Source organism: Phalacrocorax aristotelis, chromosome 2, assembly GCF_949628215.1.
Source record: "Phalacrocorax aristotelis chromosome 2, bGulAri2.1, whole genome shotgun sequence".
In the NCBI taxonomy this organism is placed as follows: Eukaryota; Metazoa; Chordata; class Aves; order Suliformes; family Phalacrocoracidae; genus Phalacrocorax; species Phalacrocorax aristotelis.
In genome coordinates this window covers 146,507,343-146,525,045 of record NC_134277.1, presented here as the reverse complement: position 1 = coordinate 146,525,045, position 17,703 = coordinate 146,507,343, and the positions used below count along the sequence as shown (strand labels likewise).

At 36.0% G+C, this 17,703-nt stretch overlaps 1 protein-coding gene across 2 annotated transcripts in view; it reads left to right on the top strand.

Annotated features, from left to right (window-relative positions):
• Positions 1–17,703, top strand: part of LRP12 (LDL receptor related protein 12) — a 54,954-nt gene that overhangs the window by 22,179 nt on the left and 15,072 nt on the right. For both annotated transcript variants that reach the window (XM_075085591.1, XM_075085590.1), the window contains exons 2-3: positions 10,964–11,020; positions 17,540–17,675. In XM_075085591.1, coding sequence (XP_074941692.1) covers positions 10,964–11,020; positions 17,540–17,675 — 193 coding nt within the window. The remainder of the gene's footprint in view (positions 1–10,963; positions 11,021–17,539; positions 17,676–17,703) is intronic.

Sequence of the window (17,703 nt, the reverse complement as noted above, 5' to 3'; positions counted from 1 at the left end):
ACACTACTTAAGTCTTTTTTGGAAAAAATCAGTTGTAAGTCTGAGTCATGCTGTCATCTGGAACTAGAAGCTTGGATGTTTTGAGGGTTCCTGGTAGGGATTCTTGGGGTAGTAGCAGATAATATTTTCATTTCTGCAAGCTTATAATAGATTTATGATGGCTGTAGTTATTAGTTTATGAATGATTATTTTGTTTCTTCTGTTAGCACATTTTAAAGATGGAATGGAATCAAAGCAGTTGAAGAAAAACATAATCAGCAGTATTATATCTTAAGAATATATGACCTGAAGCCCTGCTTTTACCATCTAACTTCTGTAGAGGCCTGAAATCTTCTGTTGACTGTAGATGGTTTTTTGGTTTTGCAGTTTGTTTTTTTAAAAGTAATATACCAGCTGTACAGACTCTTGCCTACTGTCATTTGTTCCTGTAGGTACAAGGAATTAAGATGGGAAATCAATCTAAACCTGCATGGAGCAGGAGCAAAACCAAAACCAGTCTTTTTACTGCAACAGTGATTTGAAGAAACTGTAGTAGATAAAAGTACGAAGTGTGTCAAGAGTATGAAACAAATCTTCCCCCTACTGTATAAGCACTGTGCAGCCCACACATCAAAATTTTCCCCTAGTCTGGCACTTCTCAAATGTGAAATACTTTTCGTATCTGAAATGGAATTTGAGAAGAAAAGAATAGTTACTGCAGTTGAACATGTACAGAGGCTCTGAACAGTCCTTTGTTAAAATAATTGAGTTTTATTATTTTAAATAAAGCTGTTGAAAATAGTTAAACTTTGGCATTTTCTGGGCTTAAGTAATATGGCAGTAGAATGTTTTCAAATAGGGCAAATGGTTAGGTTTGCATTCATGATAGGGGCTAAGCAGTTAAAAATAGGCACCTAAGCCTTATAAAGCATACAGTTCCTTTAAGGATTGGTAGGCAGTATAGTCCCTCTTGCCCTCACACCCCCTCAGTTTCTAGTCTACTCCCTTTTCCTTATCTATTTTTTTTTTAATGTTACTTGAGATTTAACTGTAATTTGGAAGACTGTATTTACTGTTTAATTGGTTTTAGTAAGCTCTTTTGTTTGTACTCTCTATATAATCTGAAATGCTGCACCAGATTACCACCTGAGAACACGTACAACTTGCAGGCAGTGGTCAGTCAAGTAACTTCCTTTATACCTGGCTGGGCAGAATTATAGGGTTTGACACGAACAGGACTACTTACGTGCTTAAAATCAGGAATCTTGTTGATGCTGAGCCAGTGTCTCTGCTAGATTTCCAATTTCCACTGCTTGCTGCCAAGTATATTAGAGCTGTCTATAAATAGTTTGTGGAATTTTTGAGAATTAAAAAAAAAAGTCAGCTTCTTTTCTGTCCCCACCTTTGCAAACTAAAACTGAGAAGCTTTAACTGGTTGGTTTTTGTTGTTTTTTTTTTTCTGAAACTTTTCACACAAAAATCCTCTCTTAGGTCAAGTTAGCTTAGTTATTAATTTAAAATTTTGTATTTTAATGACAGTAGAGTCAATTCAGAATTGTCTCGTGGGATTTACAGGTGTGACCAGATGTGGGGTTTTTCCGCCTGCAGCACTGTATCAGAGTTGCTATAGTTACTGCTCTAGCTTCTCTCTTGCAAGCTAGGATAAAGGAACCTCGGGTTATCTTGCTTATTTGGTGTGCAAAGATCCCTTTCAAAATTATTTCCTGTTCTCTCTTGTGAGAGTCTCTCCTGCCGGTACACCCAGAGAAAATGTTTGTGCTGCATTAACTACGGCCAAGTACAGAACTGCTGGTTTCTTTGTGTGTCTGATTGGCAAAAGGAAGAGCTGTCCCTTCCTATAGAAGGGAGAAGGAAGAGTGGAAAGTGACTGAGAAGCCACAAGTATAGAGCAGTTGAGGTGGAGCTTCCCTAGCAGTGCTGGAGCTGCAGCGAGCAGAGAGCACGCTTCGGGTAGCTGGGGGTGTCTCTGCATTGGCATACCCCACAGCCTGGCAGGAGTGGATTTGTGCAGTGAAACAAGTTAGGCTAAAGATGTTTGTGCCCTATACATTTCTGACACTTTTTCTTTGAACTAGCTCAGGTGTGGTGCAGAGGACTGAGCACCCATTACCAGTAGGAGCACATCTTCCAGATTAGTATCATTTAGAAAGAGTCCAGTTTGATGGCTCCAAGGCCACAGCATAATGTGAACCAAAGCACGTGAAGTGGAGCAGATCAGGAGATTCAGAAGCATGCTTCTTATCTGAAATAAAATTCCAATGTAGGCAAATCCCAAGTTAGCACCATAAAATTATCGGAAGTAAAGGGTATTTTATGTTTTGTCAGAGAAGTTTAATGATCAGATCGTAACATCTATTTATATTCTTCAAATTCAAAGCATTTATTTATGTAGTAAACTTTGATTTTTAGAGTACCTGTTTTAATAGTCAATTTTTGAAGAATAAACACAGACTTTTTTTTTCTTTTTGTGGGGGCAATAATGTTACAGTGCTAAAGAATGTAAAAATAGAAGAATATTTTTCTTCGGAGATTTTTAAGTCAGTGTTATCAAGATTATAAGAATAAAGGTATGCACTGTTGTTCACTCAAGTACTGATTAACTTTGTGTTTAGGCTCTGTACAGTGAATGTAGATTTGGAAACTTTGTAGTTGTGTTTTATTCACCAAGAGATGAATAAAGACCTGTTTTTTCAGAAGTATAGTGCAGCTGCATGTCATTTAAAGTCCCTCTGTGAGGAAGAGAGAACAGTATGAGGGGGTGAAACAAAAATGCAGTGTTGGACAGCAGGTCTTAAGTGTACAGTGCAGACTTCCAGCAGCACCATACCCATTGTTTAATACCCAAGAAATAATTTTCTAAGCACAAAATCGTAGATATTAGTTGTTGTAAAAAGTAAAAATAAAAATCTAAAACCTACATAAAACAATTCCATTGCAGAATTGATTCTTTAGTTCTTAGTTTTCTAAATAAAACTACATCACAGTTGGTCTAAAATAAAAATGGTACTACATAAAAGAACAGCACTGAGTCTTGTAAACAAATTCTGTGTTTTATCTGTTTTTACAGTGAAATTTTATGTGCTTATTTCCTGCTTTTGTATCATAAACACATTTAAATAAGCCACTATTTCAGTATAGTTTCATGTTAGTCACTTTTATTCTTTCCTTAATTAAAGAAATTAATTATGCCATTGTACTATTCGAGTATATGACACCGTCATTTTGCTTGAACATTCGCTTTCACTGTTTGAAATTTTAGATATATTTACTGTATCTTCTTTGTAGCAGATGTTCTTCTGTTATAGGGATTTGGAGTAAATTTTGTCACTCTTACTCAGCTTGCCTTTAGTAGAGAATTCTGACTGATGTCTGCACAGCAGTACAGCATTCGCTCAATGTTTCTGTCTATTGCATGTGTAATTTTATGCTAAAAGAAATGGTTATTTAATCCTTCCCTTACGGTCAGTTTACATCCTTCTGCACAGCTTAGTGCTGTTTTACAAATGATCACCTGAAACTTCTATGAAACCAGCACTTAACCCTAAGGAAATATGGAAAAGAACTGTATGTAACTAGTCAACACCAAACTGTTGACTTAAAAAGAAATAATACAAAATTTGTCAATAACTCTTGCAAAGATTCTTTAGCTAAACTGGAGAATATTGATCGGTTAATGCCTAAAAGTCAATACTGCCACTTTACATGATGCTTTTTTTTAATTGGCTTTGGTCATGAAATATATGAATTTATGCAAAAGCGTGTGTTGCCCTTTGCCAAGGAAGTAAGCAGCAGTTGGGTGTAGGACGGAAACTTCTGGTCAAAGATGCAATGCACTGTATAAAAGAAAACAATAAAGACATGAAAATGAGATGACTGTGGATCATGAATCTTATCCTGAGTAGTTAATCCAAATACATATTGGTGCACAAATGTGTTAATTTGATTTCACGCATATGTGTAATCAAAAGAGTGCACTGATTGCAAACTAAGTCATCAGAAGGCAGGAAATAATAAAATGGTGTCACGTCTAAAGGCTGTGACTGGTTTCTGTAGGAATCTGGGAATGACACTTCTGCTTTGCTTTGTTACTGAATATAGAGATGTAAGAAATGTTGCCTGGCTTCAGTGAACTGTGTACTCTGAGCTCTGCTGCACCTTAATTTGAAGCATTCCCTGTAGCAAGAATACTGTTTATTTCATGAACCGTTCTGGGAGGTTAACTTTCAAATGCTTAGACTGTTCGCTCCCCACCCCCGCCTTTTCTCTCTATTTGCTCCACTTTCAGTTCCTTGTCTCTTGTAATGTTATAGTTGCACACGTAGGTCTGTTCCTGTCTTCTGAGGAACGCACTGTAATACAGTTTAGCAGCGGTAGAGAACTTTTTGCACAGATAGAAGAGAAAGTACAGGAGACTTCTCAGAGACTTCTGGGTTATAAAATATGAAAAAACCCAAGTCTAGTCCCTTTCATATCCTCATGTTCATTTGAGATTAGAGAAAGTTTTTTTTTTCTTCCTCAGTTGTGTAATCTCAATTTACTGTGTACTGCTCCTGCAGTGCAGGAGAGTTTGGCAGCAGCATGGTTGTATACCTGTGAATATGTAGCTCTTTGCTGTTGTTACAACATTAATTCCCTACAGCTAATGCATTCAATTCTAAATGGACAGTAGTTTAACAAATATAGGTGCAAACTGTTCAGGAGATAAGGAGGTTGTAAACAATGAGCTAAAAGACTGAGGAGAATCCGACCGAACTTTTTTGCCTCATTAACTGCATGTGACCTACATGTAAATAATTCAGTATAGTGGTTTGGGTTACATACTGAACAAATGTGTTCATCAAAGAATGGTTTGAGTTGGAAGGGACCTTTAAAGGTCATCTAGTTTATCTGGAGGGGGGGTGGTAGTACTTGTTTTTCTGTTGGTCTCCCACATGCTCTGCTCTAAACCAGCATATTTTAACCTTAGATTAACTGTAGGTATGATGGGTAGGCAGGTAGCCTTTACACTTTTCTCCCACAGACTCAGCCTGATACACAGTGTCTTCAAGTGGAGCACAACTGTGCCTAGATACTTGCAGGAACTGGGGGGGCAGGTACTGGCTGGGACTGTCACAGAATGTGCTAGCAAAATGGAAGCATGCTGGAAGGCATCATGGATGTTTCCAGCTCCCATATCTCTAGATCAAGAAGGATAATGCCATTTTTGGACCAGGGACTATTGCTAAGTGGGTCCATTTTTAGTGGGGTGACATGTAAGGCAGCCTCAATTTGTTCATGGAAGTGTACAGTAAGATTCTTAGTTTAGTGGCATCATACACACTTGGTCAGTTAGAAGCAAAATTTGGTGAAGATTAATGCAAAGTAACTTCAGCTGATGAGGCAATGTCACAAAGTTAAGCTTACTCATGGTAACGCACAGAGTAGAGAGGAATTTTGGGAGTAGGATGAAGAAGGGAAGTTTGGTCATGAAGTATGTTATCTAAAGTGAAGTAAGTTGAACATGTACCATGATAAAGGGTGTTTGGATATGCATGATATACAGGAAGAGTTGATCTATTGTTCCTGATAACTGTGCTTCAAGAGAAATATCCTGTCCAGTCTGCTTATGTAGAGTTCATTATTATTATGTAGAGTATTATTATGTAGAGTTCATCATTAAAAGGTACCACAGTACCTTTTAACTCTAGGTAGTTTCGAAAAAGCTCTCTCTTCACAGCCATTCAGTTACAGCAGTTCCTCAAATTTTACAGTTCTATTTATAGGGGGGTTGTAATTTGGCTATTAAAGCTAATAGCAGAGGTTTAATCTTGATTTAGAAGAATTTAGCTTCAATGGAGATATGTGTGCCTGATATTTTTTTTGTGGACAGTAACTACTTGGTCTAACAGCAAAAATAACGGTAACTTAAATGTGGTGTTTGCTACTATAGAATTTTTCATTTTTCATTTCATATAGAATTTTCATTTTTCATTTCAACAATCAAGTTAATTTCTCTGTAAAACACTATCTGGATTTAACTGAGTCCCAAGATACATGACGCTCTTCCAAACCGAAGTTATAAAATTTTACTTTAGAATCACAGTGGACAAAGTTGCATGTACCCAATTTTTTGGGCGTACTTTTACAATATTTATCACTTCACTGTGCATTTGTATTACTAGTTTTAGTCAAATTGAAATTAAAACAGGGTTTTCATTTAAGAGTCATTGTTTGCTGTCTCAGATATATCAATATTTAGATAAACTTCTTGTTCTTTGTCTGAAACGTCCAACTTCACATATGTGGTATGCAGAAGCTTGTGTTGTTTAATCTGAATATTTTTACTAAAAGGGACACAATTATTGGGGGGGATCTGTTTGGCTATCTTCGAAAACTGCATGAATCTGAGAAAAACTAATAGAAGAAGCTCATTTCAGGACTGCAGGCTTAATTTTATGCTCTGAAGTTTTATGCAGGTAATCTTTTGCGCCTGATATTCTTCCCATTTTGAGGGAGTTGTGCTGTGGGGAAGGAGGGTTGTAGTGGGGTAACATCCTAAAATGAAGGCTGCTGCATTGTGGTTAGCCTCCACGCTAATCTGAGCATCATTGCTACTGTCTGGGTTTCAAATATATAGAACTTGGCAGCTATTTTTTCCAAACATGTCATGTTTTTCAAGTTTAAAAGCATTGGTTTTTCCACACTTTCCCCTTACAGTTTTCCTCTGCAGTTTGGTTGGAGTGTTTGCTGCTTGCAACATGTTCCGTGTTGCCAGCCCCACTCCCTTGGCCTGTGTTTGTTTTCCTATCTGTGATGAAACTTGGATGTTAGTGAGTCAAATACCTTCCAAGGTTATGGTTTTTATCTTCCACGTAGTTTTGTTCTCCTCTCCAGACTCCATATAGGAGCATAGGACTCATGGCTCTTTGACCAGGATGGTTGGAAGTGGCATTGTGAGGGAGTTGGGTTCAGAGTGGGGTGGGGTATGTTTAACATAGTTATGTATAGACTGATAGGGGAGAAACGCCTCAACTGCTGGAAGACCTGAAGGCAAATCTAGTGTTGTCTTGCCTGCTTCTGTGGTCAGTCAGCTGTGAGACACAAATCAAACCAAATTAATCCAAGTGTTCATGGAGCTACTTGTTGTCTGTTGCTCCCTGCTCCTAAGAGAAGGCAGCATCTAAGCTCAGATGATGTGAGTGGGATAGAAAAAACTGATGAAGGTCAAAGGGACTGGCTTTGTGCTGTGAAAATAAAATTTTATGGATGAGTCTATCAGAATCAGTGACCAGCTTTGGCCATAACCATACTTTGAATATTGAAGAGATTTTTAAAGTTATTCAACACACAAAGGCACGTCAGAAATTGGAGATTGTTCCATACTGTAAACATACTCTATAGAGTCTAACTCATTTAATAACCAATTGGCTGTTTTTTTTCTTTATTGCAGTCAAGGAATCTTTAGAGATCTTACCAGCAGTGATAGTGACAAACTCATGTGCACTTGAATAGGAAGCTATTAAAAGTACTTTCTGTACTTTTGTTTAACCTATAGGTTGCCAGTATTTTAACATATCTTGTATCCTATTTACCAAGGATTCTACTGATATTTTTTTTTTTTTTTCAGAAAAAGAACCATAGTAAATGCTTGTTTTTATCTTGAGCCTTGTCCATTCGAAGTTTTTAACTTAAATGCAGTTGCTGACCGCATCTTAAGCTGCAGGACTGAAGCTGACCTGTATTTCTGTTTAATACCACTTAAAATAAAGTGGTCCATTTATGAAAGGATATGAAGATGATGACTATAGCCCTGTTTACACAAGTGATTAATTTTTTCTTTTTATTTTAAGAAGTTACCCAAAAAAAAGAAGTGATGGAAGATGTCAGTTTTTGAAAAACAAACTTGGTTTCTTGCAGGCAGAATGGATTTGTGCAGGATCTTCTTGGTGAGCGTCTTCCAGCGCTGTGCTGTCACACATACTTAACCAGCTCCTGTAACTGATGTGGGCAAACTTTTGTCAAGTTTTGTTAGGTGGCACCTGTTTCAGTTTTAAACTTCAGGTTCAAATGGGAATGAATAGTAAATACTTCTTTAAAACATCAAGAAATATGAAAGCTTACTGGTGACCTAAGGAATTTTTTTTATATACTCGTACTCTGCTGTATTAAATAGACTAACAGGAGTTTCAAGGATAATTATGTTCCCATACCTTAATGGAAATTACTGATCTGTTATATATTGATATTCTAGTGGGCTCACTTTATATGGAACTGTGTGACATAATTTTGAGCTCACATAAGGAACATTGCCTAAAAATTGCATAAAGGTATCAGCAGTTCGTAACACTTAAATGTCATCTGAACACACTCTATTTCAGTGACAGTTTCCAATAAAAAAGGAAGTAATAGTCTGAGAGGTTTCTAAGGTTCATCTTTCATGTAATGAAGGATTATTGGGAAGGAAATAATTTTAAAAAAAACACCTTATTTTGATATTACGATACTTGGATCTGAGTTGAGGCTTCATCATTACACATTAGTGCTGCTCCTGACTAATCACTGAAGTTAGTTTGACAATAAATGTGACATAACTGTATGCCAAGAGATTAATTGTTAGATCATAAAGCATATTTAAATGGAAAATATTAGTGCTCCATTTTGGATATTGACTTAAGTTTTCTTCTTAATTTAAACCATTAATTCTAAGTCAATGAGTATGGGGTTTGGATGCGAGTTCCCACTTCAGTATGCTTCCCATTATTACTGAGCGATAGTTCTTGTCAATTTTTTATATATATTTTGCTCTTCTTTCCATCACTTCAGTGTCATTTCAGTATTTTCATGTTTTGTTACTCTATTTTTATCAGAACATATATCATTAAAATTATGGGGGTTTTGTTTTCCTGGTCTTTATGTATAGGCAGCTTGTCTGTAATTCAGATTCTGGGGCTATCAATGTAGTGCCCAGTTATTGACTGTCTCAGCGTAATTACTTCGAGGGTTTTCATGTTTCCAAATGTGTGTGAATTCCTTCTTTTTTGTCATACTGTTCATTTGCAGTGTTCAATACCAACTACAGATACAGTTATGTGTTGATAACCCCTTTTTGAAAATACAAAAAAAGGGGAATAATCCCTACTGTAATTTGAAAGATGAAATACCATTACGTGATTTTTAGCTTAAATGAGGTCTTGAAATATGTTAATATTTTTTCCTTATATTGATGGGAATAATAGAAAACAAGACAAATGTACTTCTGTGGAATCAGTTACAGGTAAAATCACTTTACAACAAAGACAGTGTTTATTTTGTAAATTTAGAGCTAATTGTTACTGAAGATATTAAATCAGTGGCAAGCATTAGTTAGCATGTCAGTTAATATGCAAAATGGAGAAATTATTTGGAGAATAGCTTTGTAAAACTTACAGGTGTTTTATTTTTGAAAATAGTTTAACTGGAAGGTAGTTGCTCACTAATACAGTATTTGAAATAGTTTGTGTTTTAAAATACTTGTCTTGAACGTTGAGGGGAATTGTTAGTGTGGAATTTTTTTTTAAATTGAGACAAAGCAACTTGGTATGTAAATATATGCAGCAAAATTAGTACATTAGAAATGGAGGGGAGGAAAACACATTACTACTAAGAGCCCAAGAATTTAGGCTTTTTTAACAACAACAAAAAGATTAATTAGACTTCATATTTCTCTACAAATTCTGATCATCAAGTTTCTAACTGTGTTGTGTCCTTAGGAAATTAAAAAATTGTCTTTGTGCATTTGGTGTCAACCCTGGAAGCAATTTGTGAAACATTTTATTTGTAATTACTGCAGTGGAGGAGCACTGAGATGCTTGCTTAGGCAGGTATGTTCTAGGTCAACTCTAACAGTCTTTAAGCTTGGTATAGAAGGAATTTGAGTTTTCTTCATGTATTTAAGGTTCTTGTTACCCAAACATATCACACTTACAGTGCAGTGCTGGTTGAACAATCCATTTCACATGTATGAAAATCTGTGTGACATGGCAAATCATCAATATTACAAAACTTTGAGGGATTAAGAGCTGTGGTTTTGGAATTTGCCTAGTGATGTATTTTAAATTTCAGATTCACTGCCTATGGTCAAAGCAGCTTATTTACGAAAGTAGTTCTGTCCTCCCAGAATGCCTGGAAGATTTTATTACAAATTTGTTGTAAAGGTTAAATGAAACGGTATTGAATAAAGGAGAGGAGAATGAGAGCTGTTCAGTGGGGGAAATGTGCACAAATACAACTAGATCTGTCACATCATGTACCAGTGCTACCACCCATCAGCAAACGTATTTGCTTTAGCAGGCTTCTTTTACTTTGGAGGAGTACAAAGAATATGAGATTTTGAGGAATGACTTCTTTGTCTCTAGCTCTTGATGACCACATGGGGACTCATTGCTTGTCTTTGGAAGTATACTTAGTTTTAATGAACGTTGATGGGGAGTTACTGTTGAAGGTCACTAGTTCCTGGCTATATCTGAAACATCTTTCTGGATAAAGGGTATTGGCTGCAATTCATTATGAAATAGATGGATGTCTTCTCCTGGTTGACTTTATTTGCATAACATTTACTTACAAATCTTCATCGCAGATGAGATGGGGAAGATGCATTGAAATAAACCTTTCTTGAAAAGAAAATAACATTTCATGTTAACTACCATCTAAAATGCCTGAAGTTTCTCAAAACTCTTTGCTACTATCAGTCTCTTGTTCCTTAAATTTCTAGTGTATTTAATTGTTCCTAGTACACTAGTGATTCTTGATTTTTATTTTCATTGTATGGTAACTTTTCCTTCAGTTTTTCTCTTAAGTTTTATCATAAAATGAAGGTATGACTGTTAATGTTTAATATTAATTAAAATAACTTCAGTTTTGTTCTTTCTGTTCTGTAAAATGGTATCTGAAGAATTTTTACAAATTTTATCTTGGAAATTAGCTTATTCATTATGTTTAATTTTAGGAAATGGTGCTCTTGCAGAACATTCTGAAAATGTGCATATTTCAGGAGTGTCAACGGGTAAGTCATTTTTTGTAATGTTTAAATTTCATGCATGACTTAAATAGTAAATATTGAAAGCCACCTGGTATCTTATGAAGAGATATTTGGCTATAAAAATTATTACTGCCTTTTGCAGCATGTAATAAGGAATGAAGCAACTGGAACATGGAAAAATTCTCATAAGATAAAATTGATACCTGCATGCTCACGAACAGATTATGCCTTTCTAAGTGGACTGCTTAATTATTTTTCCATACAAACATTGAACTAAGAGAAAAGTTGGTTTAAGTTGAATTGATATTTTCTTTCCACAGTAAAGTTTTTATGAAATGAAATATATTGAAATGTAATTTTGGACACTGCTACTATCAAATAATATTAATCCAGGAGTTATGCGTTTCACCTGATTAGATTGAAGCGGTAACTGAAACTACTGTACACTTGACTGCACAGTTTCCTTAATACAAGAAAAAAAGAATTTTAGAACTCGTGAAACTGAGAGACTGATGATATGCTGGGAGAATATGGGGTATAAAAGCAGCACACATTGCTCAAAGGTTGCTACGTTCACTTCCAGTAGGCCGGTTTTAGGCCTCTTCTGGGCAGCAGCCATGGTTGGGATTGTTCTGTGTTAGTGATGTGACTGTACGTTCGTCAAGGCATTAGGTGATACCACCGTGTTGTCTTTGTTCTTCAGATGTTAAGCAGTGTCAGCTAAGCTGCTGGTCATGTTTCACGATACAAGTACTCAGAATATGTACAAATGGGGAGACAAACACTCTTCTTCTGTGGGTAAAAGAGTACAAGCCTGATTTTTCCCATAGGGAAGCTACCATTAATCCCTTGATATCAAACTGATTTTCACACCCTTCATCCAAAAGAGTCAAAATGCAGAATTGTCCTTTTTGACAGCAGCTTGCACATCTTGCTATAGTTATCCTTGCAGTATCGCTTCAAATGTTACATTGCTACTTGTGCACACAGTCAAGTTTTTGGATAAATGTATGGTCAGTGGATGGTGTCTGTTATACCATACTACCTTCTTTTTCTCTTCCATCGTTTGCCACTCAGACTGTCAAAAATCTAATTATAGATCTTTGCTATCCGTTCTTGTGCTGCATCATGAAGGATGTTGTTGCTTTTCAACAGCAGTAATGCACAAAGTATCGTATATAGTACCTTTGTGGCACATGGTAAGTAATAAATAACAGATACTTGCCATTGTCGGCACAATTGTTGCTGGAATTAGATTGAGACACACAGAGAGCCTAAAACCTGGCTATGTGGCTTTCAGATTGTTTTAACCCTTCACTCCTTTATTTACTGCAACAGTCGTGTCACAGGTTGCAATACAGGCAGAAAAGCATGTACTAGGCAAGAGGTGAATGGAATTTTTGACTCCGCTTTCAGTACTTTGGCCAGCATGCTCAAATGGGCAGTGCCAAGAGGAGGAAACAGAATGAACTTTCTACACAAGATAACAGCAGGTGGTAGACAGACCTTTAACTACTGAGAAGAAAGATTCAGTGAGGACTTCCATTTAAAAATAAATTTTTAAAAAATATAGTAGTTCTGGCGGTCCTTTGTTCTAAAATAGCTTAGCTTACCAGCTGAGGAAAAATAAACATCATACTTTTGAAGTTTCTATCTTAATATAAAGTCAAAATTCTTCACTGGAGAATTTTGAGATAATGGGGATGGAGGTAGTCTGTTAATGAAAACCTGAAGAAAGTGCATAGGCAGACCCAGTGGCTTTTTACTTAGTTCTTTGTCCGTACATCTTAAATATTAGGTGTGTGGCCCAAGTATTAAAGATGGGGATGGATGTAGATGATTTTTAAGTTCCTTTGAAACAATCTGTGTCTCCCAAACATGTTTTTGAACTCGCAGTTTATATATTTCATGAAGCATACCTGGACAGCTTTATATTTATCAGAATTTTAAGCAGAGTTCCTGTAAAATGGAACCAAAGACATCTGGCCTTTAATCTCTCTAAATCCAACTTTAACTTGGTGTTGAAACCAAGCAAGCAATTTTCTTGGACAGTTGCTGCTACGAAAGGATTTAAAATGAAATTATTGTCTTGATGGTAGATTTCCTGTCATGCTGCCACTGTGAGGCTACACGACCTACCTTACTAAATTATGTTTGAATAGCACAGACTCTGTGGTCCTTGGTATTTATGCTTTTGCTGTATATTATATCTGCCAAGTTGCAGGTACACCTCTAATATACAAGCACCCTTTTTCTACCAACAGCAATAAAGGAATGTTGTCTTTTACATATAAGCTATCACTAGAGAACCAGTGTTTATGCCTTTAAAATCTGAAAAATTGAGGAATAGTTTTTAGGTCTGTCTTTCAGGTATGTAGCACAGTACTTGTCACAACTGCAAAACCAACACACACCCCCCCCCATATTAAAGAACTGCAGTGGTGAAAACACTTGTTCGCAACAGTTTTTTTAAAAAATTATGATTCCTTTTTACTGAGTGTGTCTCTGTATTGCAGAGCAAAGGGCATTTTAACTTAAAGCTTTACAGCTTGTCCTGGAGGCAAAGATTCCTATGCCTTCTTCCCCTGTAGTTCTCCAAATAAGACTTTCAGTGGCTCCTGAGAGTTACAAATGCAATAATTATCCTCCCTATTCGTGGTTTAGACTTTATCACAACATTATTCTCTTTTTACTCTAAGCTGTTTTAAACACCTTCAGATCATTTATCCAGCTGCATTCATGTCCTTACCATGTCCAACATAATGCATGCCTTATCATCTTGTGGTTCACATTGAAAGCTAATTCTTCTATCTTTTCAACTAATCTCCTGGCATTACTGTGAAGATAAATCCCTAATCTCCCTCTCCCTGCTTTTCTGAAGTGACTTTTTTCCTTGACATGTTGTTCACTGTTACTACAGGTTCTTTACTCCTCTAGATCTTGCTACAGAATTTTTGCATAGGTTTCTCAATTATTTTCTTGTTATAACTTGCAAGTTGATTTCTGTACTGTAAAGTTTTCATTGGCTCTGTTCTGTTTACCAGTCAACATCCCGTAGGTAGTTCATGGTCCTATTCTGTAATGTGGGGCGGTGAACAACCATTATTTTGCACTTTAGTTTGTGAAACATCTTCAGTCCTAATTACAGTATTGCAATCTACTGAACATAGTTACGGCAAAGTAACAAACAGAATTGCAAATAGATTGCAAATAGATTGTTAATAAAGGCTCACAAAGGAAAGAGTTTAGAACAGGTAGAAGATGGATGAGCAGAATTTTGATTCCCATGCCCTACTTGATGTTGCTCACATTCTCCATGTTTACAAACACATGAACAAAATGTATGTGATATTTTCAAAAGTTTAGAAGAAACATCCTAGTTAAGCAGAGGATCACGAGCTGATTTTAAAAGTCTTGCTGTTAGCTTTATGAAGTGGATTTCCTTTAAAACTGTTGTCTTTCAAAAAGGTATCCTTGATTTTAAAAATCTTTCTGAGAAACTGTTCTCTCTCAAAACGACAGCACTTCTTGAGCACAGCTTCTATGCAGTTGATCTTGACCTTTATACACTTTTTAAGCAAATAGGAGATTTCTGTTGTCTCCTGAGTTATAAAGTAAGAGATTTCAGTGAATGAATATATACGAAGCATGCAAGTACACTTAGCTTATCTAGCTAACCTTCACTTAAGGAACTGTAATTCTCTTTTCAAGTCCATCCCCTTTGATTATTTTTTTAACCTCCACTTTATCATACACACACTTTCTTCAGTTCCTTTTTTTTTCCTCTTCTACAGCAGAAGTACAGTATTGTTCACTCCACCCGGTATTTTAGTGCCTCTGACCATTCTTGCTTCCTCATACCCTCCTTAGTCTGCTTCTCTCTTCCCATATTGGATGGTGCTGGAAATGGTCATATTTTGCCCTCAGCTTTTTAGTGTTAGCTTTAGTGGAAACAGAGAAAAAGCCATCTTAATTAAAAGAATAAAGAAAATATAGGGATATGGCTGGCATTGCAAACAAAGGCTAAAAAATATCTGAGTTTGAGTAAAACTGGAAGTTCACATGGTGCTCTGAAAATACTACTTTGGTTATACAGGCTTTCCATGTGGAATTTCTTCTGTTCAAACTCATGTAACAAGTGAAAGTTACTGCATGTACTACTGCAGGGATTGGATTGAGCAGATTATAGTTATCAGTGTGCGCTGTGCCAGCATAAGAAGTTGCAAAGCTAATTGCATAGTAATTTACAGTTCCTAAGCAGTGTTTGGAGGTTCCTGTTCAACAGATATACACTGTACGTATATTTATAGCATGCTTAAGTTTTTGGAGGTAAACTTTAAAATTGAATAAACGTGTGTTGAATGGAGTACGTTTATCTTGTAGTGATTTTGTTTGTCAGGCAAATTTAAAAGCATCCTTAGAGGTTCTCTGTGACAAAATCTCGTATGTCAGTTTTTAAATATATAAAACCAGGTGAATGTTGTAACAGTATAAATTTCACCTGAAGGGAACTTATTTTAAGCTAAGCAGTATTTCACTAGTAACCAAGTAGTGTGTGGAGTTGCTTGCCAACATCTGCAGGCTTGGTGCAAAATGTCTTACATATTCTTCTACTTCTTCGCATGTGTCTTTGTTTCAAACCTGTTAAAACTGCTATTTTACTTCAACATTTAATTGTGAATAACCGGTTTTTCTTTCCAGCCCTTCCTTTTCTTGTCTGAACAGATGTAAAGTATATCCAGATCATTCACACAGGAGCAGTGTTCCAAAATATCACGGTATTAGAGCACCACCTATAGGGTTTGCTCAAAATTAAAACAAGAAAGTTTCCAGGGTATAATTGATTGTATATGAAAATAAAATAGCATCCTTCTGTATTTTGAGACTTTTTTTGTCCCTCAGTATTTGGACAGGTCCTACATTCTGTAGCCAAAGTGTGTTAATACTACTCTGTGCAGCATGAATGAAGCTTTAATAAAAAGCAATGTTTTCTTACAGCTGTATGTGAAAACGGTAAATTTACTGTGTTTTATTTTTGTTTCTAGAGTTGTGTATTTAAGCCAACACAGAAAATACAGGCATATGCCAGCATTTTTGTCTTTTAATCCTTTTAAACCTGTTTTTAGAAATGTATTTGTTACGCCATATAGAAATATTTTTAAGTAATAATCATTTAAGAATATAACTTTTTATTGTATTAGAGCTAGTCAATAATTTCAGGTCCTTGTAGTCTTGAAAAATGATCTTAAAAGCTTGATTGTGGATAAAAATAGAAAAAATTAATAACCTGTTTACAAATTACATTATTACAACTTTTGCAGTATTACGTTCTTCATTGTGTTTGTTCACTGCATCCGTTCTGATTGTTATTTTAAGCAAATACATATTCCAAAGTTTAAAAGATTCTAAAAGCTTTTGATCATCAGACAATAACGAAAACGCCTCCTCATTTGTAATAGTTCTTGTGTTTGAACTACTGTGTGTAACTGATTGTGCTACCACTAAACTTCAAGAACCCACAAGTTTTGGACTAGCAGTGTGGAAATTGTAAAAAAGAACAGTGGGCAATTATTTATAATGTGTTTTCTGACCTCTGAAATGTCCTTATAGTTTCAGGCTCTGTAGGGAGAGTATTCTGGCTTCCTATTTATGTGAAGGTTGTGAATATGCTGTATGACAGGTGTTGGATATAAGACTGCTAAGGGGGGAAAAAAAAAACCAGCAAAACAAACCCACAAAAATAATCCGTACATTACTTGAAATAAAATCAGCAGAGCTGAGAACACTCCAGTGAAAGGAACAAGGAACTGAGTTAAGGCCAGTACAGAAAGCTGCGCCTATAATAAAGTAAGAATACAAATGGCTGAGTTACTTCAGTTGCATAGAATTAGTCCTATAAATACAAGCTTTCTAGTCCATTATCAGAAATGTAGTTACCCAAGTCCCTCTTAAGAATAATCTCCTGTAAACCTAACTTTTAATATCTATGAATTGTATGCTGCAGTAAGTGCTCTTTGCCTTCCAACCACTGGAATCATGTGTATGAAGATTATTTCCATGCCAAGGGCTGGAAGTGGGTATATAAATGATAGCCAGGCACTGGGTCTTCCTAAGACAGGAAATTTCAACTACTTGATTATTTTGCTTTAATTTATCTTTTACCCTCTCATGCATTTTTCAGCATAAGGTGTTAAATGCATAGTTAAATTGAACTGAGTCTTTGTGAAGGTTAAAAATAAAATTAAGAAATACAAAAACTTACACATTCCTAATAAACTTGTCAAAGTCTGTATAGAATAGTTTTTAATCTGTAGTACTAATTTACATTAGTATCAACTTCTGCACTGGCAGCTTTGGAGAACATCTTTCGGCTGACATGTTGTGATCTGTGTGCATTATGAACTCCTTTAGACATTGTTTTTATTGCTATCTCATCTAACTCAGTGGATATTTTCCCTGATAAGTGTTGATTGGTTTTCATCCTTCCAGCTTTTAAAAAATTTGCATTAATCAAGTTGCTTTCAATATATATGTATTTTTTAGCTTGTGGCGATATTCCGGAACAAATTCGATCACCAAGTGGGACAATCACAAGCCCGGGGTGGCCCTCTGAGTATCCTGCACGAATCAACTGTAGCTGGTACATCCACGCAAACCCAGGGGAGATCATTACTATAAGGTAACAGTGCTCCTGTATTAACCAAATG